This window comes from Heptranchias perlo, chromosome 15 (assembly GCF_035084215.1).
Source record: "Heptranchias perlo isolate sHepPer1 chromosome 15, sHepPer1.hap1, whole genome shotgun sequence".
In the NCBI taxonomy this organism is placed as follows: domain Eukaryota; kingdom Metazoa; phylum Chordata; class Chondrichthyes; order Hexanchiformes; family Hexanchidae; genus Heptranchias; species Heptranchias perlo.
This window is the reverse complement of record NC_090339.1, coordinates 53,603,939-53,629,011: the sequence shown is the minus strand read 5'-3', so window position 1 is coordinate 53,629,011 and position 25,073 is coordinate 53,603,939. Positions and strand designations below refer to the sequence as shown.

Genomic DNA, 25,073 nt, shown 5'->3' with positions numbered 1-25,073 from the left:
TGGGTGAGGAAGAGGGGGAGGACAGAGATCTTCCCCCCGGCGGGCGGGAGGAAGCGGCCTGCCTCTGCCACCAGGAAGGCCTGGCTCGAGGTGGCAGAGGAGGTCACCTGCACCACCAACATATCGCGCACCTGCATACAGTGCAGGAGGCGCTGCAATGACCTAAGTAGGTCAGCCGAAGTGAGTACACTTACTCATTCCCCTACACTCCGTCTGCCACATCACCGCCCCCACCTCATACCTCCTTCTGTACTGCCAACACTACTCTGTCACATCACCCCTCACACCCACTCAAACCTCATCCTCATCTTACCTGCACTTACTCACCTCGCCAGTACTCATCCCGCCACTACCACTCAACCCAATCCTCATACAATCTCATGGCTCTATCTCATACTCACCCTCTCATGCATCTCTTTCATGGTCAGCCTCACTTAACCTGCCACTACCTGTGCTGCAGCCACAGGGCATGCATCACATATGTGCAGTAGGAACCGTAAGGCAAACGTGTCGTGAGCATGAAGGGGATGCACAAGGGTGTTTGAGGGTTTGTCATGGTTTTTACCTATATTTAATTTCTGATCAACTCACATAACATATTATATTGTCACCACTACTGCCACATCTTTGCGAATCTTGTCTGGTTTGTGCAATAATGCCCTTTCCTGAGGATCACTATGGAGACCCACAACTGATGCCACCCATTGTGTCACTGCAGAATGGGTGAAGGTGTATTTGCAGGGCTCTTTTGTGCAGACGACTGAGAGACGTCGGTGATGTCCCCGGTGGCACCCTGGAAGGATGCGAAGGAGAGGTTGTTGAGGGCAGTGGTGACTTTGACAGCGACAGGTAAGATGATGGTGCTCGGGCCAGCCGGGAGCAGCTCGGCGTGAAGGAGGCTGCAGATGTCCACGACTACATGTCAAGTGACTCTGAGCCTCCGTGTGCACTGCTGCTCAGAGAAGTCCAGGAAGCTGAGCCTCGGTCTGTGGACCCTGTGGCGAGGGTAGTGCCTTCTGCGACGCATCTCTCTCTGCCGTTGCCCTCCCTTCTGCTGTGGATGTGTCACAGCACTGTGTTGTGGGGCTCCACGTGTCAGAGGTGGACAGCGTGGCCGGCGAGGCTGGTGATGCTGTTCGTCCTCTGAGGAGGTCATGACTGCAGCTACAGCAGCCCCCATCCAGAAGATGTACATTTGAGGGGGTCTGCAAGGTAGGTAAATGTGTCTGGACAGCAGGGTAAGTGTGCAAGTTGGTGAATTTTATTGTTCGGAGGAGGGTGGTGGAGGCCATACTCTGTCGAAAGTGACAAAGTGAGCTCCTGCAATGAGTGAGGGTCTCCCCCCTCCACCTGTCAAATGGACCTTTGCAGCTGCCACAGGCTGATGGCTGCAACACGTCCATTTGAACTGGGAGTGTTTCCCCCAGTGCCGGAAATAGTCCCAGTTGTTTGCAAAATCCCAGCCCTCCTAAAATATCAGGTCAATCAGGTCTGTGAACGACCTGAAGTACCTAAATAAATAACTTAAGTGGCAAGCAGCGGGAGTCCCACATGCGGGGGCTGCGCGCGCATGTCATCACGTCACTGGGGAACCCGGAAGTGGGCGGGTTGGAGCCGGGCTCCAGACCCCCCCCCCGCTACGGGAATCCCCGATTTTCGGAGCCCCCGCCCGCCCCGCCACCAACGCACTCGATCCGGGGGGTGCGAAAATCGAGCCCAAAAGCACAGATTTTGCAGGTGCGCACTGTCATTCAGCTCACAGACAACAATCCATGAAATGACTGGTTGCAAATCCTTGGTGCGATCCCACAATCCATCACGGTTTGGGTTTCCAATATGGCGGCTGGAGAATAGCCCCTATCTCCAGTTCGGAGCACTCGGTTGCCACGGTTTTCGTCCGCCTTGTCCCGATCAAAAGTGAACCAAGATGCCCAAAGTCGTGTCTCGCAGCGTGGTGTGCTCCGACACCCGGGACCGTGAGGAGTACGACGACGGCGAGAAGCCCTTGCATGTTTATTACTGTCTCTGCGGACAAATGGTGCTGGTCCTCGGTAAGCAAACGCCTTCGTCGCTGCAGGCCCCGAAGCCTCGGTCTCGAGTAATGAGATCTTGCGGGGTGAGGACATTCCCAGGCTGGACACCAATATTTATGCTAAACGGTTTTTTAAAAAAGTAAATGCGGGGGTATCATTTTTTTCTCCTTAGGTTTTTAAAAATTAATATTGCAGATGAGATTTGGGAGGTTTGAGTGATTGTGATTATTTTTTTGTTACAAATAAACCAAAAGTATTTTGAAGTAATATCGTGTAAAATCAAGTTGGATAAAGTGGAAATGAAGCCCGTAAGTATAATGAGATGACATTCATAGAATGAATATAGTTATGTAAAGGGTATGTGGCAAACTTGGTGGTATGGTGAGACAGCACATCTGAGTGTGTGGTACTGCAATGTGCTGGGATAAAAAGAAAGAGTATGAAGGGAATCTGAAATAAAAATAGAAAATGCTGGAAACACAGCAGACCCATCAGCATCTGAAAAGGGAAAATACAAATTAACATTTTGGGAGAAGACTTACGCCAGAACTAAAAAAGGAAGATGGGAATACCTCTTTCGGAGTGACAGGCTTGGCTTAGTGATGGAACTCTTGCCTCTTGAGTCAGAAGGTCAGGACTTGAACACGTCATCGAGGCCGACACTTCAACAAGGTACAGCATGCGCTGTGCATGCTGCGGTCACTTTCTTCAGGCGCTTGGCAGTCTCGAAGGGACCGCAGGAGGCTGCCATCGGAAAGGTAATTGTAAACAATTTTACAACACCAAGTTATAGTCCAACGATTTTATTTGAAATTTACAAGCTTTCGGAGGCTTCCTCCTTCCTCAGGTAATGTCATTGCTCAGGAGGAAGCCTCCGAAAGCTTGTAAATTTCAAATAAAATTGTTGGACTATAACTTGGTGTTGTAAAATTGTTTACAATTGTCAACCCCAGTCCATCACCGGCATCTCCACACCAGAAAGGTAAGCATGAATTGTTTATTGTGGAGCCAGCAGGAGTACTCTATTCAGCTCCACATTAAATCCGCAACTGCTGCCGGCCACCGCTCGCGCTGCCTCCCGATTGCCCCCTCTGGTTTTGATAGAGTAAATAAGGAGAAACTGTTTCCACGGGCAGGCGGGTCGGTAACCAGAGGACACAGATTTAAGATAATTGGCAAAAGAACCAGAGGGGAGATGAGGAGAAATGTTTTTACGAGTTCTTGTGATTTGGAATGCACTTCCTGAAAGGTCAGTGAAAGCAGATTCAATAGTAATTTTCAAAAGGGAATTAGATAAATACTTGAAAAAGAAAAATTTGCAGCACAGTGGGGAAAGAGAGGGTGAGTGGGTGATTGGATAGCTCCTTCTGTGGTGTATAAATCTTTGATTGCTTTCTACACCCCCAGGCGTCAGTGTGTGCTGCACCGAGATCATGCCCCAATTTGGGTGCCATCTAATTTCTAGGCCCTGGTTTTTACTGGGTCTTTGAGCTCAGTTTACAGGGTGCTAAATGTGTTGCATTTGCATTCAGTTGGTCCTCCACCATGACACTTGTTCTTTGGTCTGCCCTTGTTCTAAACTTGGGTCAGCACCAGCTTATACGTTAGAGACTTTTATTTTAGGTGCTCTCTAGTCTGGGCTGCAACTTAAATATGTACTTAAGAGTAAGAATGGAGACGGTTGTTGGTGATATTATGACACCGGTACTTTGTGCATGTGCAGTGGCCAAAGTATTACAATGCTGTAGGAGCTGGTCTCCACAGAAACCAGTTCCATTCTTGCAAGTGAATGTAAGAGAGCAATGACCTGGGTTACAGAGGTCCCTAATATTAAAGCAGCTTATAAAATATGTAAACAATTTTACAACACCAAGTTATAGTCCAGCAATTTTATTTTAAATTCACAAGCTTTCGGAGACTTCCTCCTTCCTCAGGTAAATGTTCAGGAGCTCCTTGAAGCCTACGCATTTATACATATAGAACAATACATGGTGTTTACAGAATGCCCCTGCAACTGCCCGTTGCCAAGGCAATCACCGTGTTCAGACAGAGAGGTGTCACCTGCAGAACCCCCGAATACACATTCAACAAAAAAACAAACAGGAAAAAAAACAGAGAGAGGCAGAAACATCCGGAAGGCAGAGAAAGCCAGCAAATGACCCATTATATTAAAAACAGATAACATTTGTTCGCTGGTGGGGTAACGTGTAGCGTGACATGAACCCAAGATCCCGGTTGAGGCCGTCCTCATGGGTGCGGAACTTGGCTATCAATTTCTGCTCGACGATTTTGCGTTGTCGTGTGTCTCGAAGGCCGCCTTGGAGTACGCTTACCCGAAGGTCGGTGGATGAATGTCCATGACTGCTGAAGTGTTCCCCGACTGGGAGGGAACCCTCCTGTTTGGCGATTGTTATCAATCGCCAAACAGGAGGGTTCCCTCCCAGTCGGGGAACACTTCAGCAGTCATGGACATTCATCCACCGACCTTCGGGTAAGCGTACTCCAAGGCGGCCTTCGAGACACACGACAACGCAAAATCGTCGAGCAGAAATTGATAGCCAAGTTCCGCACCCATGAGGACGGCCTCAACCGGGATCTTGGGTTCATGTCACGCTACACGTTACCCCACCAGCGAACAAATGTTATCTGTTTTTAATATAATGGGTCATTTGCTGGCTTTCTCTGCCTTCCGGATGTTTCTGCCTCTCTCTGTTTTTTTTCCTGTTTGTTTTTTTGTTGAATGTGTATTCGGGGGTTCTGCAGGTGACACCTCTCTGTCTGAACACGGTGATTGCCTTGGCAACGGGCAGTTGCAGGGGCATTCTGTAAACACCATGTATTGTTCTATATGTATAAATGCGTAGGCTTGAAGGAGCTCCTGAACATTTACCTGAGGAAGGAGGAAGTCTCCGAAAGCTTGTGAATTTAAAATAAAATTGCTGGACTATAACTTGGTGTTGTAAAATTGTTTACAATTGTCAACCCCAGTCCATCACCGGCATCTCCACATTATAAAATATGTAGGCTATGCTGTTGACATCCAATGAAATAAAAGCCATTATCACTGCAAATTACATGATTGGATTTCAGGAGCCTGTCATTTGTTGTTTTGTAATATACGCCACCATTGTGTTATCCAACATGTTACTGACTGCCATCCATTATTCTGTACTATTGGTGGCTTTGCTCAAGATAAAGAATAAAGGGATTAGTTCTTGTGACTGAAGCACCTTCTTCCATACTTGTCTCAAAATCTGCTCTACTCACCCCCACCCCAGCTAGATCACACTGGTCTGGGCCACACTGCCAAGACCAAACCCCAGAATCCCACTCACCTGTTTGATATTGGGAGGGAAGCCTCTGTCTTGGCTGGAGCCCCTATGCTTGACCCTGTCTATGAACCATGACCTTGTCCTTCTGTTGTTGACTGATTGTCAAGGCAGCTTTGAAGGGGAAAATGTAAATATGTTTACCCCACACCTCCAAGCAACAGGGCCTTGACAATACTCAAAAACAAATTAAAACAGAATTAAATCCCTGAGTGAGGGAAAACTTAACTCACAAGCACTGCAGATACAAATTAAGATATGCAAATACCATGCTCACCAACTAACTCTCATATTCTGTTTGTACTTCGAGGGTTATCTCCCAAGTTCAGTAGTTTTTGATGCGCCTTTGTGAAAATCCCACAAGCAGAGATTAAAGTTTTTTTTAAAATAAATAACAGATACAGCTTCGTCAGTTTTATTTTAATAAATTACTGTGAAGCAAGCTTATTTTTTTCTAACTCTTTTTTGATTTGCCATTGAATTTAAAATTAATTTCAGTGGGGTACTGACATGCAGTCTTACCAATAACTAGCTGTGAGACAGACATTTCAGTTCTTTACTCAGCTGATGAACTTTTTATATTTATCTTTAGAAATGTATTAAAAATGTTGCATCTGCATGCACTTCTTGTCAGCCTTTTCTATTATAAATTCCTGTATCCAAACTTAAAATGGAAACCACCTATGAAACTTGTCAAGGTGTAATTACATCACTGGTGGGCAGGGGGTGGTAATTATAATGTGATAAGTTTACATAGGCAATTTGGACATAGGAATTTTTAATGGAAATATGTAAAAATAAGGACAGAATGTATGACTTTAAAATGAGGGCTGAATTAAATCTGTACGCCCTGGTCCAATTATTTCCCAGCCTTTAACCCCGCTTTACCTGAAGGCTACATTGGTCTTGACTCCCCATGTGCAATGCTATGAGAGATTGGCTAGTAATATTTTTAAGAGTACAGTGTTACACATAGTGTGTACATCCTGTAAATCACACTTGCTCCCCATCGCACTTTTGTCGATAATACCCTGTTGGAGTAATTGTAAACAATTTTACAACACCAAGAAGATAGATGAGGGCTGTGCAGTAGACGTGGTCTACATGGACTTCAGCAAAGCATTTGACAAGGTACCGCATGGTAGGTTGTTACATAAGGTTAAATCTCATGGGATCCAAGGTGAGGTAGCCAATTGGATACAAAATTGGCTTGACGACAGAAGACAGAGGGTGGTTGTAGAGGGTTGTTTTTCAAACTGGATGCCTGTGTCCAGCGGTGTGCCTCAGGGATCGGTGCTGGGTCCGCTGTTATTTGTTATTTATATTAATGATTTGGATGAGAATTTAGGAGGCATGGTTAGTAAGTTTGCAGATGACACCAAGATTGGTGGCATTGTGGACAGTGAAGAAGGTTATCTAGGATTGCAACGGGATCTTGATCAATTGGGCCAGTGGGCCGATGAATGGCAGATGGAGTTTAATTTAGATAAATGTGAGGTGATGCATTTTGGTAGATCGAATCGGGCCAGGACCTACTCCGTTAATGGTAGGGCGTTGGGGAGAGTTATAGAACAAAGAGATCTGGGAGTACAGATTCATAGCTCCTTGAAAGTGGAGTCACAGGTGGATAGGGTGGTGAAGAAGGCATTCAGCATGCTTGGTTTCATTGGTCAGAACATTGAATGCAGGAGTTGGGATGTCTTGTTGAAGTTGTACAGGGCATTGGTGAGGCCACACTTGGAGTACTGTGTACAGTTCTGGTCACCCTATTATAGAAAGGATATTATTAAACTAGAAAGAGTGCAGAAAAGATTTACTAGGATGCTACCGGGACTTGATGGTTTGACTTACAGGGAGAGGTTAGACAGACTGGGACTTTTTTCCCTGGAGAGTAGGAGATTAAGGGGTGATCTTATAGAAGTCTATAAAATAATGAGGGGCATAGATAAGGTAGATAGTCAAAATCTTTTCCCAAAGGTAGGGGAGTCTATAACGAGGGGGCATAGATTTAAGGTGAGAGGGGAGAGATACAAAAGGGTCCAGAGGGGCAATTTTTTCACTCAAAGGGTGGTGAGTGTCTGGAACGAGCTGCCAGAGGCAGTAGTAGAGGCGGGTACAATTTTGTCTTTTAAAAAGCATTTGGACAGTTACATGGGTAAGATGGGTATAGAGGGATATGGGCCAAGTGCAGGCAATTGGGACTAGCTTAGTGGTATAAACTGGGCGACATGGACATGTTGGGCCGAAGGGCCTGTTTCCATGTTGTAACTTCTATGATTCTATGAACACCAAGTTATAGTCCAGCAATTTTATTTTAAATTCACAAGCTTTCGGAGGCTTCCTCCTTCGTCAGGTGAACGATGTGAAAATGAAAACCTCGAAATGAAATCGCATTTATAATTCACAGAACAATGCTTGGTGAGTACAGACAGTTTTTTCAACTGCCCGTTGAAAAACTGTCTGTACTCACCAAGCATTGTTCTGTGAATTATAAATGCGATTTCATTTCGAGGTTTTCATTTTCACATCGTTCACCTGACGAAGGAGGAAGCCTCCGAAAGCTTGTGAATTTAAAATAAAATTGCTGGACTATAACTTGGTGTTGTAAAATTGTTTACAATTGTCAACCCCAGTCCATCACCGGCATCTCCACATCATGACTGTTGGAGTAAGGCAGCATATCCTCCAACTCGCCATGAGTAATGCCACAGGAGATATAATGCACATTTCCTGTCACACAGTTTACCAGAGCATTACCAGAGCCACAGTGTCTTAATTGATTCCAGTAAACAAAGCCAGACCTGTGATCTCCATTCTGAATACCAATTAACCTTTAGTTTTATAGTGACTGTTTTCATATTGTCACGTTGTATAACATTGTCATTTTATAATTATTGTTGATTCTTTTAACACCAGCCATATATTAAACAATTAAAATAATTAATTCCTTAGTTTTTATTTGTATTTTATTCACTTTACAGTGCTCAGTTTCAGTTGTTATCACTGAGCTTCTTAGTGACAGATTTTATATGATTTCATAATGGCTTTCATTTTTTTGATTCCATTTATTTATAGTTATTCACCCTGTTATGCAGGGACCAGTTTTTCATGTGCTTATTTATCTCAGTTTCACTTCATTTTGATCAACTTTTACCTATTTCTAGATTTCAGTTTTCTTTTTATCCAGGTTCAAGAGCTTCTTCTTCATTACTGATTTTGTTGTATTTTGTTTTGTGGCAGTTTTACATAATTAAATTTTTACCAGCACTGAGAGAAATTTCACCCTTACTTATTTTAAATACATATTTATAATATATTAAAAGTCTAGCACACACTTCTTCTAAGTGTCACACTTACTCCCTGTAACACTTTCCTGAAAGCACTGCATGTTGCTATAAAGCAGTATGTCCTTTGACTTGCCTGTTGCCACAGAGATCTGTTACTAATCATAGAAAAATGATAAAATTAGAAAATGCTGGCGATATACAGCAAGCCCATAAGTATCTGTAAAAAGAAAAGATCGTTTTAGGTGAAGATCTTGTCAGAACCAGAGCTGATTATAGAACTGAGCTAAACAAAAGGTGGGGGAAAAACAACAGATGGAAATCATGGGTCGATGGAAAATGATTTCTGTTTGCAAATAGGTTTTTTCTATCAGCTAGGAAGAGATGCAAACTGCAGGACGATATACTGAGATTCAGTCTGCCGTGAACAACAACTTGTATTTATTCTCTCAGTGATGAGAGAAACGCCCCAAGGTGCTTCACAAAAGTGTAATCGGACAAAATTTAATACTAAGCCAAGAAGGAAATATTAGGAGGGGTGACTAAAAATTCGGTCAAAGAGGTGACTGTTCAGGAATGTCTTAAGGGAGGTGGGAGAGGCCCAGGGAGAGAATTCCATTGCTTAGGGCCTAGACGGCTGAAGGCACAGCCTCTATTTTGGGGCAACGAGGGTGGGGGATACACAAGAGGCCAGAGTTGTAGGAATGCAGAGCTCTCAGAGGTTTGTAGGGCTGGAGTAGGTTACAGAAATTGGAAGGGATTTGGACACGAGGCGTAGAATTGTAAGTTTGAGGCATTGGGGGACCGTGAGCCAATGTAGGTCAGTGAACACAAGGGTTCACTGGGTGTGGGATAGGATATGGGCAGCAAAGTTTTGGACGAAGTGAGGATGAGGATGTGAGGCCAGGCAGGAGAGCATTGGAATAGTCAAGTCTGGAGGTTACAAAGGTTTCAGCAGGAGGCGGGTGATTTTAGGGAGATGGAAGTCGGAAGCAAGCAGTCTGGTTCAACCTGAGGCAATGGCTGGGGAGGGGCATGGAATCAGTGGTGAGGGTATGGAGTTTATGGTGGGGGCCGAAGACAATGACTTCAGTCTTAATGTTTAACTGGAGGACAATGTGCCTTATTCAGGACTGGATGTTGGACAAGCCGGCTGTCAACAGAGAAGCAGTGGAGGAGTCGAGAGACGTGTTGGAGAGGTAGAATTGGATGTCATCAGCATACATGTGGAACCTGACCCCTCGGGGGTAATTTTGACTCTGGGTGATAGCGTGAAACGAGCGATTATCGGATCAGCCGCCCGTTATACATCTCTTGTGGTTTCCATTTCCATTAAAGTCAATTTCTTTCCCAATTTTCTTTCCTTCTCTTCATCTGAAGCCGTTGACTCTTTACACAGTATTAATGTAAGGTGCTACTTGTGTATTTTGGGGATTTTATTGATATGGACGTTACACCAAATCAAGTGTTAATTGTGAACTAAGTGAATTTTTTTTTGGTAAATGCAATCTGGTGTATCTGACAGTATCTAGCCTGCTGGAAATTGTATTCAGTAGAATGATTAAAACCTTGCATATGAAACTATATATATTTTTAATGAGATAGCAGGATGTACGGTTTTATAGGTGCCAGTTGCCTTCTGGTACTTTGTCAACTAGCCATTTTCCACGTGTGGGCCTATATTGTGAGATTTGGCAGGTTATTTGACGTTGGGCTATCACCCGCTCTAAGATCCAGCCCTTACCTGACAACCACACACGTACACTTCTAACATTGATCACTGGATAGTGATCTAGAGTGAGAGTCCTGACTGATTTTTTTACCTCCGAAATTGGGGGTACTGAGGCTAATTGAAGCAGTCCTATCACCGCTGCTTTAGCTGAGAAAAGATAAACAGATCAGGGATCAAAACTGAGACAACTTTTGTCTGTATGGCTCTGCTACTCATCGTCTTAACCAGCTGAGGTTTTGAGACAGATTTCATCTAGGTTTCTCAATTCTCAACAATGTCTTCAGCATTCACTGTTCATAACCTGAATTCAAAAACAGAGCAAAACAAATGAGAGAGAGTTAATCATAATTCTTTGTGACTGTTTTTGATTTCTAATTAAATCCTGATGATGAAACTCTTGAAAAGTTTCTGGGTGGTCTAGCACTAGCTCTGATTTTAAACCAACACGTTTGTTCACTATAATTTATCCAAGCAGGTTTACATTATTGCCAAGCATTAATTCATGCTACTATTTTGTTCATATTTTTGAGATTTTATTTATATGGATGCCATCTCCAAATCAAGTATTAATGGGAACTAATTATTTGGTGTTTTTTTTTTCAAATGAAATCTGGTATTTCTGACAGTGCCAGGAATCAAAACCTTGCATATGATCAAAAAACCTTTTTCCTAATTGATTTGGAGTGTTGTGGAGGGGGTGCAGATGTTTGTAGATAGTGTTTGTTCTACTCAGAGTGTAGTAGAGATTTGTAGCCCACACCTCTCAAAAGGTTGCAATAAATGTGTAGTTCTACCACCAGTTTTGCAGTGATGTGAAACTGACACCCGGAGTCAAGTCCCGGCATGATTTCACAGTGCAACAATGTGCGATCCCCCTGGAGAAGGCCGTTTCTCCGTGCTTTGTCTTGACACCGTCTGATGCAGTGTCAATCCCATCTTAAAAAGTGCTCCGGGAGATCTTTGAACCCCAGAATTCTCTATAAACTTAAACAGAGATTAAATGTTTCAAGAGCACAGGTCCTCCATTTAAAATCAATTGGGTGGGAAAGTAACTCTGAACATGTGGGTAAGCACGTGGGCTAGAATTTTCTCCAAGCCTTGAGTCAGATTAGCTGCTAGCCAGTGTAAACAAGGTACTGCTAGATGTGAATTGATTTGGAACTACCCACCTGAAATTTGGTAGCTATGGTATAATCACAAGCTTAAGTGTAGAATGCATATCACAATTCCAAACTGTAGATACAGGCGCCAAGCTCGAAGTGATATCATTCATCGATGCACAATGTTTTCATTGAAGGCTATATATAATCCCAAGCAGTGTTTTGCTGAAGGACTGCTCTTGACATGCTGCACTGTGGAATGATGGGATCTGGATCTGTGCTGGAGATCACATTCTGATTTCAAATGTAACACCCTGTTCAGGGGAGATAGTGGTTGGAATGACCAGAACTTTTAATAGAGCTTTTCCATTTGCTCAATGGATAATGGGAGAGCACTTTCCTACTAGCATTGCTCTGCCTTCTGTCATTCTACAGCAATAGAAGGAAAGGAGACCAGCCTGAATTCCAGCACTGGTAATATCCTACAGCAAGGGAGAGTATGAATGCAATCCTAGCAGTATGCAGGACAGTAGGTGTGCTCAGCGCCATGAGTGAAGGGGAGGTGATCTGCCATTGACTCCTGGGCATTATGTGTACTACTGATTTAGGCTAAAGTGACATTAGTATAACAGAAAAACCAGACCACCGATTCCAATACTTGATAGCATTTTTGCTATAAATAGGAACCCATATTCTTAATGAGGTGAGTGGTTGGGAATTTTTTTTAGTTACTTCTGCAATACTTGTTTTTGTTATTTTTTTAAATGCATTTAACGACCAGTAAGTCATGTGATCAATCCCACTGCTCTTTTAATATAGCTGGCAGGAATGTGTAAGGAAGGTTAAGTAAATTTTGACCCAGACATTTTTTGCTGCTTGAATTTATCTTCCTATCTTTTCCCTTTCTGATTTCTCCCTGTGCTTTGCATATTCCTAAGCTTATAAATCAGATTGGAGACCATTCCCACGCTTTCATACATGCCACACTATAGCTGGTCACCCCAGATTGACCCTCGCTTAAGCTCTTGTTTTGTTTCCTCCCTCCCTCCAGGTGGGAAATGCTTTGCTGCTTCACACAGTGACTCATTTGAGATTGTTGTGTGGAGAATTGCAGATAAGCTGCACCACTGTGCTCCCCCGTGCACTATTTGGTTATTTAGATAGACTGGCAATATGAAAAGACTGCAAAGTGTGCAAAATTTTACCATAGCTGTCATTATTACCTCCTGACCTAAAACAACCTTGCTTTACTTTGGTTTGTTGTGATGCTAAGAAGCTCATTTTGTTTGCGAGTAAATTTTAAACGTTCTTACACGCCAGTTAATATCTCTGACCAACCCAAGAGATGTATTTTTTGCTAATCAATGTGTTTGTGATGTTTTTATCTAATATTTCATGATTATTATTTTTCACCAGTCGAGTGAGCTTGTATTAAATGATAGTTATTTTTAATGGCCCCCAACACACAGAAAGGGTTGGAATGACAGAGATATGAAGAGTTGCTTTAGTTTTCAGAGGCAGCTTTTCTTTCCTGTGTCACTGACTGAAGTGTGACTGGTTATGGTAGAGTACACCTGTGAAATAGTTTGCTCTGGTTTTAAGATACTGCAGGGAAATCAGCCTATTTATGTTTTCTCCTAGCCCACTCCCATTTTTAAATTGGTTCATATTTGGGTTACTACATGGAGGATCTTTCAATTGGTTCATTCCACCTTGGGATAAGGAGACATGGAGAGATTGAAAGAAAAAATAAAATAATGGTTTATCTCTTGTCTCTTCCCCTCTTCCAAGAAACACAGGTTGAGAGAGTTGCAGGAAAGAACAATCACCTTTTCTCCCCTCTTTTTTTTCTGAAGACTCGTGCTAAGATACATTCCCTTAAGTGCCTGCAGTCTTCAGATATCTTACAATTGAGGCCATGCTTCATATGAGCCCAGACGGTAAATGCTGATGGTGACTGTGGATGGAGCAGGAATCCTATCTGATTTCCCCCCACCCTTCACTAGTTCCCTAACCCAGGAGCACTAAGGCACATTGGACCCCAACTTCTGCCCTGGCTGAAATCCATTAACTGCATAGATTAGGATTAAACTTGGGAATTTCTGATCTTTACTGTTCAATCTTACACCGCTCACTAAACGATCAAGGAAGTAAAGTGCATGCTTTTTAAATCAATTTTTCTTTTGTTCCTTCAGATTGTCATTTGGAGAAACTGCCCATGAGACCACAAGACCGAGCCCGCGTCATTGATGCATCCAAGCATGCTCATAAATTCTGTAATATTGAGGAAGATGAGAGCATTTATCTTCGACGGTAAGGTGGCAGTGGCAGTGTTCGATGTGTTCCAGAAGCCTTGTTTGAGTTTGGAGTGTGCCTTAGATAGTTTTAAACCAAATGTCTATGGATTCTACACTTGTGACCTGTCATGGTATCAAATATTCTTTGGTCAAAGATTTTACTGGTCAGATGCTAAGTGGTACTTTCATTAATGAACACCTTGCCTTCAGAAAGACATCGATGTATTAAAGAGGGCTTAGTGAAGAATGATATGCACGATTCTGGGACTTAAACTCTATGGTTATGAGGAGAGCCCTGCAAAGCTTCACTGAAGAAAAGAAGACTGAGGGAGGAGATGTAAAGAGTCTTAAATAATGTAGGCAGGCTACTTGACTTGGACTGTGAGCTGTAGGTTAGAAAGAACCTTTTTGCCCATAGGCTTATGGATATATGGAACAGGCTTCCAGGAAAAGCAGTCAAAGCTAAGATGACTAACCCATTTTAAAAGCAGATGTGGTAAATAAAAAGGAGAAAATGCAAGTGACGAAAATCCAAAATAAAAACAGAAATACACAGCAGGTCAGTCAGCATCTGCATGGAGAAAGGAACGGTCATGACTGGTCAGGTGTGTAGCTTTCACACGTTCTGATGATAGTTACACACCCAAAAATTAGAACCTGCCTTTTCTCTTTTTAGTAATGTGTATTTCCAGCATTGTCTGTTTTCATAAGGCAAAGGTTTAGTTTGGAACGGGATTGGATGTTATAGAGGCAAGAACAGACTGAGACGATCAAATACTTTGTGAAACAACAGTGGTTCTTTTGCTGCTGGATAGGGGATGCAGAGTCCTGTCTGTAAGATGGCATGCCAGAATTGAATAGTGGAAATGGGAAAGTGAATGAATTTCCTGGAGTTTTTCTTATTTATCTTTGGAGATTAGGGAGCTTTTCTGCAGAAATTTCCCTCAGCAGAAGTTGGCTATGGTCAGGTCCACTTTAGGTGGATTGTACGTAATTTGCAGAGGAGCAGGCTTGATGGGCCCCTGCTCCTATTTCTTATGTAACCATAGGAAAGTATCTTCTTGATACAGCAGCATGACAGAATTGATTTGTCTTTTTGATCATGTATGGCTTTTATTGTGAATTTTGTTTTAATTCATTCTAAGGATGTTGATGACACTGGCAAGGCCAGCATTTATTTCTCATCCCTTGTTGCCCTGAGAAGGTGGTGGTGGGCTGCCTTCTTGAACCGCTGGTAGCAGTTCGATACAACTGAATGGCTTGCTGGGCCATTTCAGAGGATAGTTAAGAGTCAGCTGTTGGTGGTGGGATTGGAGTCACATATATAAGGCAGACCGGGTAAGGACAGCAGGATTCCTTCCATAAAGGGCATTGGTGAATCAGTTGGGTTTTTACGACAATCCGACAACTTCATGGCCACTTTTACTGCTACAAGGTTTTTATTTCCAGATTTTTTAAAAAACTGAATTCAAATTCTCAAACTGCTGTGGTGGGATTTGAACTTGCATTCTCTGGGTTATTAGTCCGGTAACATAACCGCTACGCTACCCTACTCAGTGCAACCTGATGAATGACATAAGCAGTGTTCTATTGCAGCATGTGGTGTGTTAGAGTGTGTTTTTTTTATGGAGTATGTTTTTAACATGTTTTCTGTATTGTTTATGGTTTCCTTTCCAATGTGTTGTGTTAAAAGTTGTTGTAAGAAGCCCTCTTAAGAGGAGTCATAAATGATGCATGCTGTATCAGATATCTCTGTTTGAATGCTGTGCTGTTTTGAGTGGCGACTGCATCATTCAGCTTTCATAATGTAATAGTTATTTATTTCAAATAGCTCAACAGCACTAGTACTAGTGCACCTTTTTTGATGTTGTTGTAATGTAGCACCTATGGGTGTAGAGAATATTGTATAGGGAAATATGAATGATTGCAACTGTATAATTCGCAAGCAATTTGTGACCATCAAAATTGAAATATATTCAACAACTTCTAATATAGTATTTGATTTATATCACCTGCACGTTGTTGTAGTTTCATGACTAATCCCTGATGACTCATTTGGTAAGTGAACAGGTGAAATGAACCATACGTAATAGGAAGATGCTAAGAGTGATCTCTAGTGTGTGCTGAATTAAGCTGATGTCAGCCAGAATGTTGGCAGAGTACTACTACTGGATACAATGCCCCTAGTTAGTGAGGGGAAAAGATCAGCTAGGGTTTCTGCTCATGACCTCCACTGAGCTCTGCTGTAAAGTATGTGTGTGTGGAGTTGAGGACAGGATTGGGCTTGACCATGATCTTCCACATAGTGAAATGGTCTACCGACACTCACAGTAGAGGTTCACACTTGGGCACTTAGGTGAGATTTTGTAAGCCATGTCTCTCGAATTGTACTCCAGCATGTCAGTTAGTTCTGGAGATGTGGCAAGGTTTTAAAATACATTTTAAGTGTTTATGGACCTGGAATGGTGATCTTTGTTTCTTTCATGGAGCAGAGTACTATGAAGTTATGCCATGACATCAGGGCATTGGCATTGGCAGCCAATGTGTAGATGCTGATACCCCTGTAAGCTCTGCATAAATTCCAAGATATAAGTTGTGATAGATGCAGCTGGCTACTGAATGGCACTGTGTATTTTTCTTTTGAGCTGCTGGTAGGTCACAGGGTAGCACTTCCATTTAGACTGTAATTGTGAATTCTGTAAAATAGGGTAATTTCAGGATGAAAATGCATTCACTATATTCATGTGTCCTGCTAGCCCAGCAAAAAAAAAATCACGTTGTTATGTATTGTGTTGGCTCTTTCAATCTGCTACTATATTTCTCAGGCTCACTGACATCACCATTTTAATGAACAGCATGTTTAAAGTGTCAGCCCTGGTTCAGTGATAACATTCTTGCCTCCCAGGTTGTGGGTTAAAGAGACTTGAGCACATAATCTAGGCTGAGTACTGAGAGAGTTCTGTACTGTCTGAGGTGGTGTTTTTCAGATAAGATGTTAAACCAAAGTCCCACCTGCACTCTTAAATGAGCGTGAAAGATCCCACTGCATTATTCCAAGAAAAGAAGCGCCAAAAGCGATTAACTGGTTATTTATCTCATTGCTGTTTGTGGGACCTTGCTGTGCCTAAATCAGCTGCTGCGTTTCCGACATCACGACAGTGAAGCGCTTTGTGATGTCCTAAGATCATGAATGCACTGTATAAATGTAAATTATTTTCTTTCCTCTTTCTTTTCTTTCCTCTTTCTTTTCTTCCATTATCTACCTTTCCCTGTCAGCCCAAGCAGCTCTTTACAATCAACATGCACTTGACTCACAGCACATATTGAAAGAACTAACACCATTTCACAGAGGTAGAGAATCAGGAACTTAAATCAAGGTTCCAGGTATTGAAAAATGTATCTATTTTGCAATTTAAATGAATTCCATGTCCCACTTCTATGAGATAACAATGTAGCACAAAAGATAGTTGTCTGCACTATAAAATGAGATTCTGCGGTAAGTCGTCCTGAGCTGTGTTTAATTGAACTAGGCATGTATGGTTTTCAACAACTTATAGACTCGTGGGTAATTTAGTTGCAGAAGTAATTTCTATCTCATCCATTAGTTTCATCAAACAGGTCAGGGTCAATTTAAAATAAAATTCAAGCGTGAATTCTTAATAATAGTAATTGCTTGAAACATTAACCATTTTATTTTTTGCCATTTGTAGGCCACAAGGGATAGAGAAGCAATTCAGGAAAAAATGTGGAAAGTAAGTACTCTCATCTCTTTTTTTTCATAATATGAAAATATATCTTGACCTACTTGGAATTTTATTGTACTAATTGATCTCCTATGGTGTTGCACCCAGTGAGTCAAAACCAAGTATACTCAGATGTGTAGCGGGGTTAAAGGGCGGGGTCCTCGTGGTGGGCCTTCTCCTTAACGGGTACGGTAGCATAGTGGTTATGTTACTGGGCTAGTAATCCAGAGTTCAAATCCCGCCACGGCAGCTGGCGAATTTAAATTCAATTAATTAATTTTTTTAAAATTAAATTAATTAAATAAAAATCTGGAATTAAAATACTAGTATCAGTAATGATGGCCATGAAACTACCGGATTGTCGTAAAAACCCATCTGGTTCACTAATGTCCTTTAGGGAAGGAAGCCTGCCGCCCTTACCCGGTCTGGCCTATATGTGACTCCAGACCCACAGCAATGTGGTTGATTCTTAATTGCCCTCTGAAATGGCCTAGCAAGCCACTCAGTTGTAAAATCTCGCTAGGAAAAGTCATAATAAGAATAAAACCGAACGGACCACCCGGCATAGGACCACTAGGCACCGGACACGACAACGGCAAAACACCAAGCCCAGTCGACCCTGCAAGGTCCTCCTTACTAACATCTGGGGACTTGTGCCAAAATTGGGAGAGCTGTCCCACAGACTAGTCAAGCAACAGCCTGACATAGCCATACTCACAGAATCATATCTTTCAGCCAATGTCCCAGACTCTTCCATCACCACCCCTGGGTATGTCCTGTCCCACCGGCAGGACAGACCCACCAGAGGTGGCGGTACAGTGATATACAGTCAGGAGGGAGTGGCCCTGGGAGTCCTCAACATTGACTCTGGACCCCATGAAATCTCATGGCATCAGGTCAAACATGGGCAAGGAAACCTCCTGCTGATAACCACCTACCGTCCTCCCTCAGCTGATGAATCAGTCCTCCTCCATGTTGAACACCACTTGGAGGAAGCACTGAGGGTAGCAAGGGCACAAAATGTACTCTGGGTGGGGGACTTCAATGTCCATCACCAAGAGTGGCTCGGTAGCACCACTACTGACCGAGCTGGCCGAGTCCTGAAGGACATAGCTGCTAGACTGGGCCTGCGGCAGGTGGTGAGCGAACCAACACGAGGGAAAAACTTACTTGACCTCGTCCTCACCAATCTACCTGTCGCAAATGCATCTGTCCATGACAGTATTGGTAGGAGTGACCACCGCACAGTCCTCGTGGAGATGAAATCCCGTCTTCGCACTGAGGACACCATCCAACGTGTTGTGTGGCACTACCACCGTGCTAAATGGGATAGATTCAGAACAGATCTAGCAGCTCAAAACTGGGCATCCATGAGGCGCTGTGGGCCATCAGCAGCAGCAGAATTGTATTCCAGCACAATCTGTAACCTCATGGCCCGGCATATTCCTCACTCTACCATTACCAACAAGCCAGGGGATCAACCCTGGTTCAATGAGGAGTGTAGAAGAGCATGCCAGGAGCAGCACCAGGCGTACCTAAAAATGAGGTGCCAACCTGGTGAAGCTACAACTCAGGACTACATGCATGCTAAACAGCGGAAGCAACATGCTATAGACAGAGCTAAGCGATTCCACAACCAACGGATCAGATCAAAGCTCTGCAGTCCTGCCACATCCAGTCGTGAATGGTGGTGGACAATTAAACAACTAACGGGAGGAGGAGGCTCTGCAAACATCCCCATTCTCAATGATGGCGGAGTCCAGCACGTGAGTGCAAAAGACAAGGCTGAAGCGTTTGCAACCATCTTCAGCCAGAAGTGCCGAGTGGATAATCCATCTCAGCCTCCTCCCGATATCCCCACCATCACGGAAGCCAGTCTTCGGCCAATTCGATTCACTCCACGTGATATCAAGAAACGGCTGAGTGCACTGGATACAGCAAAGGCTATGGGCCCCGACAACATCCCAGCTGTAGTGCTGAAGACTTGTGCTCCAGAACTAGCTGCGCCTCTAGCCAAGCTGTTCCAGTACAGCTACAACACTGGCATCCACCCGACAATGTGGAAAATTGCCCAGGTATGTCCTGTCCACAAAAAGCAGGACAAATCCAATCCGGCCAATTACCGCCCCATCAGTCTACTCTCAATCATCAGCAAAGTGATGGAAGGTGTCGTCGACAGTGCTATCAAGCGGCACGTACTCACCAATAACATGCTCACCAATGCTCAGTTTGGGTTCCGCCAGGACCACTCGGCTCCAGACCTCATTACAGCCTTGGTCCAAACATGGACAAAAGAGCTGAATTCCAGAGGTGAGGTGAGAGTGACTGCCCTTGACATCAAGGCAGCATTTGACCGAGTGTGGCACCAAGGAGCCCTAGTAAAATTGAAGTCAATGGGAATCAGGGGGAAAACTCTCCAGTGGCTGGAGTCATACCTGGCACAAAGGAAGATGGTAGTGGTTGTTGGAGGCCAGTCATCTCAGCCCCAGGGCATTGCTGCAGGAGTTCCTCAGGGCAGTATCCTTGGCCCAACCATCTTCGGCTGCTTCATCAATGACCTTCCCTCCATCATAAGGTCAGAAATGGGGATGTTCGCTGATGACTGCACAGTGTTCAGTTCCATTCGCAACCCCTCAGATAATGAAGCAGTCCGAGCCTGCATGCAGCAAGACCTGGACAACATCCAGGCTTGGACTCATAAGTGGCAAGTAACATTCGCGCCAGATAAGTGCCAGGCAATGACCATCTCCAACAAGAGAGCCTAACCACCTCCCCTTGACATTCAACGGCATTACCATCGCCGAATCCCCCACCATCAACATCCTGGGGGTCACCATTGACCAGAAACTTAACTGGACCAGCCATATAAATACTGTGGCTACGAGAGCAGGTCAGAGGCTGGGTATTCTGCGGCGAGTGACTCACCTCCTGACTCCCCAAAGCCTTTCCACCATCTACAAGGCACAAGTCAGGAGTGTGATGGAATACTCTCCACTTGCCTGGATGAGTGCAGCTCCAACAACACTCAAGAAGCTCGACACCATCCAAGATAAAGCAGCCCGCTTGATTGGCACCCCATCCACCACCCTAAACATTCACTCCCTTCACCACTGGCGCACTGTGGCTGCAGTGTGCACCATCCACTGGATGCACTGCAGCAACTCGCCAAGGCTTCTTCGACAGCACCTCCCAAACCCGCGACCTCTACCACCTAGAAGGACAAGGGCAGCAGGCGCATGGGAACAACACCACCTGCACGTTCCCCTCCAAGTCACACACCATCCCGACTTGGAAATATATCGCCGTTCCTTCATTGTCGCTGGGTCAAAATCCTGGAACTCCCTTCCTAACGGCATTGTGGGAGAACCGTCACCACACGGACTGCAGCGGTTCAAGAAGGTGGCTCACCACCACCTTCTCGAGGGCAATTAGGGATGGGCAATAAATGCCGGTCTTGCCAGCGACGCCCACATCCCGTAAACGAAGAAAAAAAAAATTGTTACAGTCCTTAGGTGATCGGGCTCCTACATTGGCATTAGTTAGAGCTTTATAGGGTTAAGAATTGTTGGAGGAAACTGAGCTCAAACTGTGAGGGGACTGGACGTTGTGAGCACTAAGGGCATGCAATTTGAAGGAAGTTGATGAATCTAGAATGGAATCATCAGCAGAAGAGTGGATTAGGAAAAAGACTTGCGTGTATGTACTATCTTATGTGTCTCAAACTTCTCAACATGTTTCACATGCAATGAATTACTTAGTGACTATTCTTGTGTGGACACACCTATTATGTAGGAAAATGTAAAATAGGGCTGGATAGCGATTGGAAGAAGTTATTGATGTGAATTGGAAGGGAGAGCGAGCAGATCTTGGGGGAAGTAAAGCACAAATAGTGATTTATGTGTCAGCTCAGTGGTAGCAGTCTCACCTCTGTCAGAAGGTCATGGGTTCAAGCCCAGCTCCAGAACCATGAGCACTGCATCTAGCCTGACATTTCGGTGCAGTACTGAGGGAGTATTGCATTGTCAAAGGTGCCATTTTTTGGATGAGACGTTAAACTGAGACATTGTCTTCCTGCTCAGGTGGATGTAAATGATTCCATGGCACTGTTAGAAGGAAAACAGGGGGGTTCTTCCGGTGTACATTTATCCCACAACTAACATCACTTTTTTTTAAAAAAAGGCATGTAATTAAACCCTTATTAAAACATTTCAGTGTTTGAAAATGCTGACCCATACTATACTTCAAATTTTATTGTCACATTTATATTACTTTGCTGCTCTTGCTGTATGTGCTCCACTTGTTTCATGTAATTGAAACTAAGTCATGTTCCTCACATTCATGTTCAGTGGAAAATTCCAGAGGGAAGCAGTAGAATATTGGGAACAAAATATGAGGAGTTGATTATTGATGTTTAGCATTCTTTAGAACATTTGAGTTTTCAATAATGACTTGTTACCTGACTATTTAAAATGAGTACTATTAATGTTGGGGTTTGGTTTAATATTTCTGAAATGCCCCATGTACTTACCAAAACTTCTAGATATTTGTTTTTCTCTTGATTGTAAAAAGCTGTCTGGTGCAGTTTGGTGACTGTGTACCTTTGCAGATGTGGACTCTTCCTCTTTTATCAGCACCAGCAGAAGAACACACCGGTTACTTTTATTGTAAATGGTGCTTTGGTGAAATTCGGCCAAGGGTTTGGCACCACAAGTATATACAGCCAGAAACAGGAGCCGCCAAAGAAGGTAATCCTCTGAAAATAAGTTTGGATTTTTAAATATTTATGTATAGTCATTTTCTAAAAGATTTATTGACTATCAAGCAGTTAAAGGGTCAGCTAACAAAAAATAGATATTTACTTAAGATAATACACAACTCATTAAGGACGGAAAAGAATTTGATAATTGTGTGAACAAGACTATTGGATAAACAGTTAACATATTTTCAATGGGGAGACTGGGGTATGGACAACAGAAGAATAAAGAAAAGAAATATCCCAGAATAGTTGGTTATTTAGTGCAATATAAAATACACAAAAGTGGGTGACCCAGGAAAATATGTGCATATAATCTATAAAAAGGCAGTGCCTTTTCTGGTACAACTCCTGACTTCTATTCAGTACTTCTCCAAGCAATGCAACTGAGATTGGGAATTTATTTGAATGGAGGAGGACTAATTAAACTTACATTTCTCCCCTCTCTCGCACTACTGTACTCCCATGCTTTGATAACCTATGTAGTAATGACAGCCATTTATGGATTTCTGCAGGAATTTTCCAACTTATTTTGATGAGACAAAGCAGTGATTAAAAATTTACTTTCATATTTTACAATCCAAAATCAGATTTTTGCTGTTCAGAGCAATTCTTGCACTTCCATCTTTTTCCTTTCTTAATCTATTATCCATAATACAGCTCACAATAAATATGCCTTGCATTTTTCTATATGTGCACTTGGGCAGGGAGTATGAGCTACCTATTCAACTTTGTGGAGGTCATTGCAACCAAACCTGATTCTGTTGTTGCCCAGAGTGTCTCTGTGCCTTTTCCAGCAGGACTGGCTGGACAGCAATCCCTGGTTGATTTGTTTTTGTCTTTCCTCTTGGCCTAAGACCTTTTGAAAGCAAGTGTAGCACCACCATCACTGCTGATGTAGCTGCGCAAAGCTAACTCAGCACAGACCAGGTATCAAACTTAGGAACATGGTGGTGTGTATGGCTTGGCTACCACATCATGTAATACATTTACCCATTGAGAAATTGGAAGAGTTTATGAATCATGTTCAATACAAGGTCAGGTGTTTAACAGCAACTTGCATTTATATAGTACCTTTTTAATATAGAAAAACGTCCTAAGGCACGTCAGGGGTGTAATCAGACAAACAAGCCAATGAAGCAAAGCAGGAGATATTAGGAGGGGTAACCAAAAGCTTGGTCAAAGAGCAGGGTTTTAAGAAGGATCTTAAGGGAAGGTGGAGAGCCAGAGAGGTTCAGGGAGGGAGAATTCCAAATCGTGGACCTAGATGGTTGAAGGCATGGCCCCCAGGGGGTGGAACGAAGGGAGGGGTGGATGCATACTAACTTAGAGTTAGAAGATTGGAGGGTTGTCAGGCTAGAGTAGGTTACAGAGGGGCAAGGCCAAGAAGGGATTTAAACATGAAGATGAAGGCTTTGGGCGACTGGGTAGGCAAGGACAGGGGTAAAATATGAGTGGGAACTGGTGCAGGTTAGGATACGGGCAGAAGAGTTTTGGATGAGCTGAAGTTTAGATTGTGAAGGATGGGAGACCAGCCAGGAGAGCATTGGTATGGTTGAGTCTGGAGGTGACTATAGCATGGATGATGGTTTCATCGGCAGATGGGCTGAGGCAGGGGCAGAGGCGAGCAATGTTAGGGAGGTGGAAATAGAGTCATAGAGTCAGAGTTATACAGCACGGATAGAGGCCCTTCGGCCCATCGGGTCCGCGCCGGCCATCAAGCCCTGACTAATCTAATCCCATATTCCAGCATTTGGTCCGTAGCCTTGTATGCTATGGCATTTCAAGTGCTCATCCAAATGCTTCTTGAATGTTGTGAGGGTTCCTGCCTCCACAACCCTTTCAGGCAGTGAGTTCCAGACTCCAACCACCCTCTGGGTGAAAAAGTTCTTTCTCAAATCCCCTCTAAACCTCCCGCCTTTTACCTTGAATCTATGCCCCCTTGTTATAGAACCCTCAGTGAAGGGAAAAAGCTCCTTAGTATCCATCCTATCTGTGCCCCTCATAATAGGTGGTCTTTGTGATGAAAAGTATATGGGGTTGAAAGCTCAGCTCAGGGTCAATAAGGACGCCAAGATTGCAAACCGATTGGTTCAGCCTGAGACAGTAGCTAGAGAGGGGGATAGAATTGGTGGTACGGATACGGAGTTTGTGGCGGGGCTGGAGAACCAGAGAGGTTTAGGGAGGGAATTCCCGAGCATGGGACCTAGATGGCTGGAGACATGGCCCCAACACAGAGGAAGTGGAGGGTGTAAGAGAGGTGGTGGAGAGGTAGAGCTCGTTGTTGTCAGCGTACATGTGGAAGCTGACCCCATGTCTGCAGACATGGGATCAAGGGGCAGCACGGAGCTGAGGAAGAGAAGGTAAGCACGGATTGATCCTTGGGGACAGGAAGAGAAGCCATTTAGGAGATGCCCTGCTACGATTGAATAGGTAAGAGTGGAACCAAGTGAGGGAAATCCCACTGAGCTGGACAATGCAGGAAATGCGATAGAGGAGCATTGTGCAGGCCTCCGTGCCAAAGGCTGCAGAGACATCAAAGTGTTAAAGCACCACAGTAACCGAGGATGTCATTTGTGATTTTGTTTAGGGCCGTTTCATTGGTGTCAGGGACAGAAATTGTATTGGAGATATTCAAACAGGGAGCTGTTAGGGAAAAATTAGCCTGGATTTCGGAGGTGACAACACATTTAAGAACTTTGGAGAGGAAAGGGAAGTTGGCTATGGGATGGTAGTTTGCAAATACAGAGGGGGTCAAGGGCGGGTTTTTTGAGAAGGGGGTAGTAGCATTAAAATCCGTAT

General features: G+C 43.7%; 1 protein-coding gene across 1 annotated transcript in view; it reads left to right on the top strand.

Annotated features, from left to right (window-relative positions):
* The first annotated feature begins 1,692 nt into the window (after positions 1 to 1,692).
* steep1 (STING1 ER exit protein 1) overlaps positions 1,693 to 25,073 on the top strand; it is a 47,860-nt gene continuing 24,479 nt past the window's right edge. The window contains exons 1-4 of the mRNA XM_067997233.1: positions 1,693 to 2,051; positions 13,674 to 13,791; positions 17,486 to 17,527; positions 22,125 to 22,263. Of these exons, the coding sequence (XP_067853334.1) occupies positions 1,928 to 2,051; positions 13,674 to 13,791; positions 17,486 to 17,527; positions 22,125 to 22,263 (423 nt within the window). The 5' untranslated portion in view covers positions 1,693 to 1,927. The remainder of the gene's footprint in view (positions 2,052 to 13,673; positions 13,792 to 17,485; positions 17,528 to 22,124; positions 22,264 to 25,073) is intronic.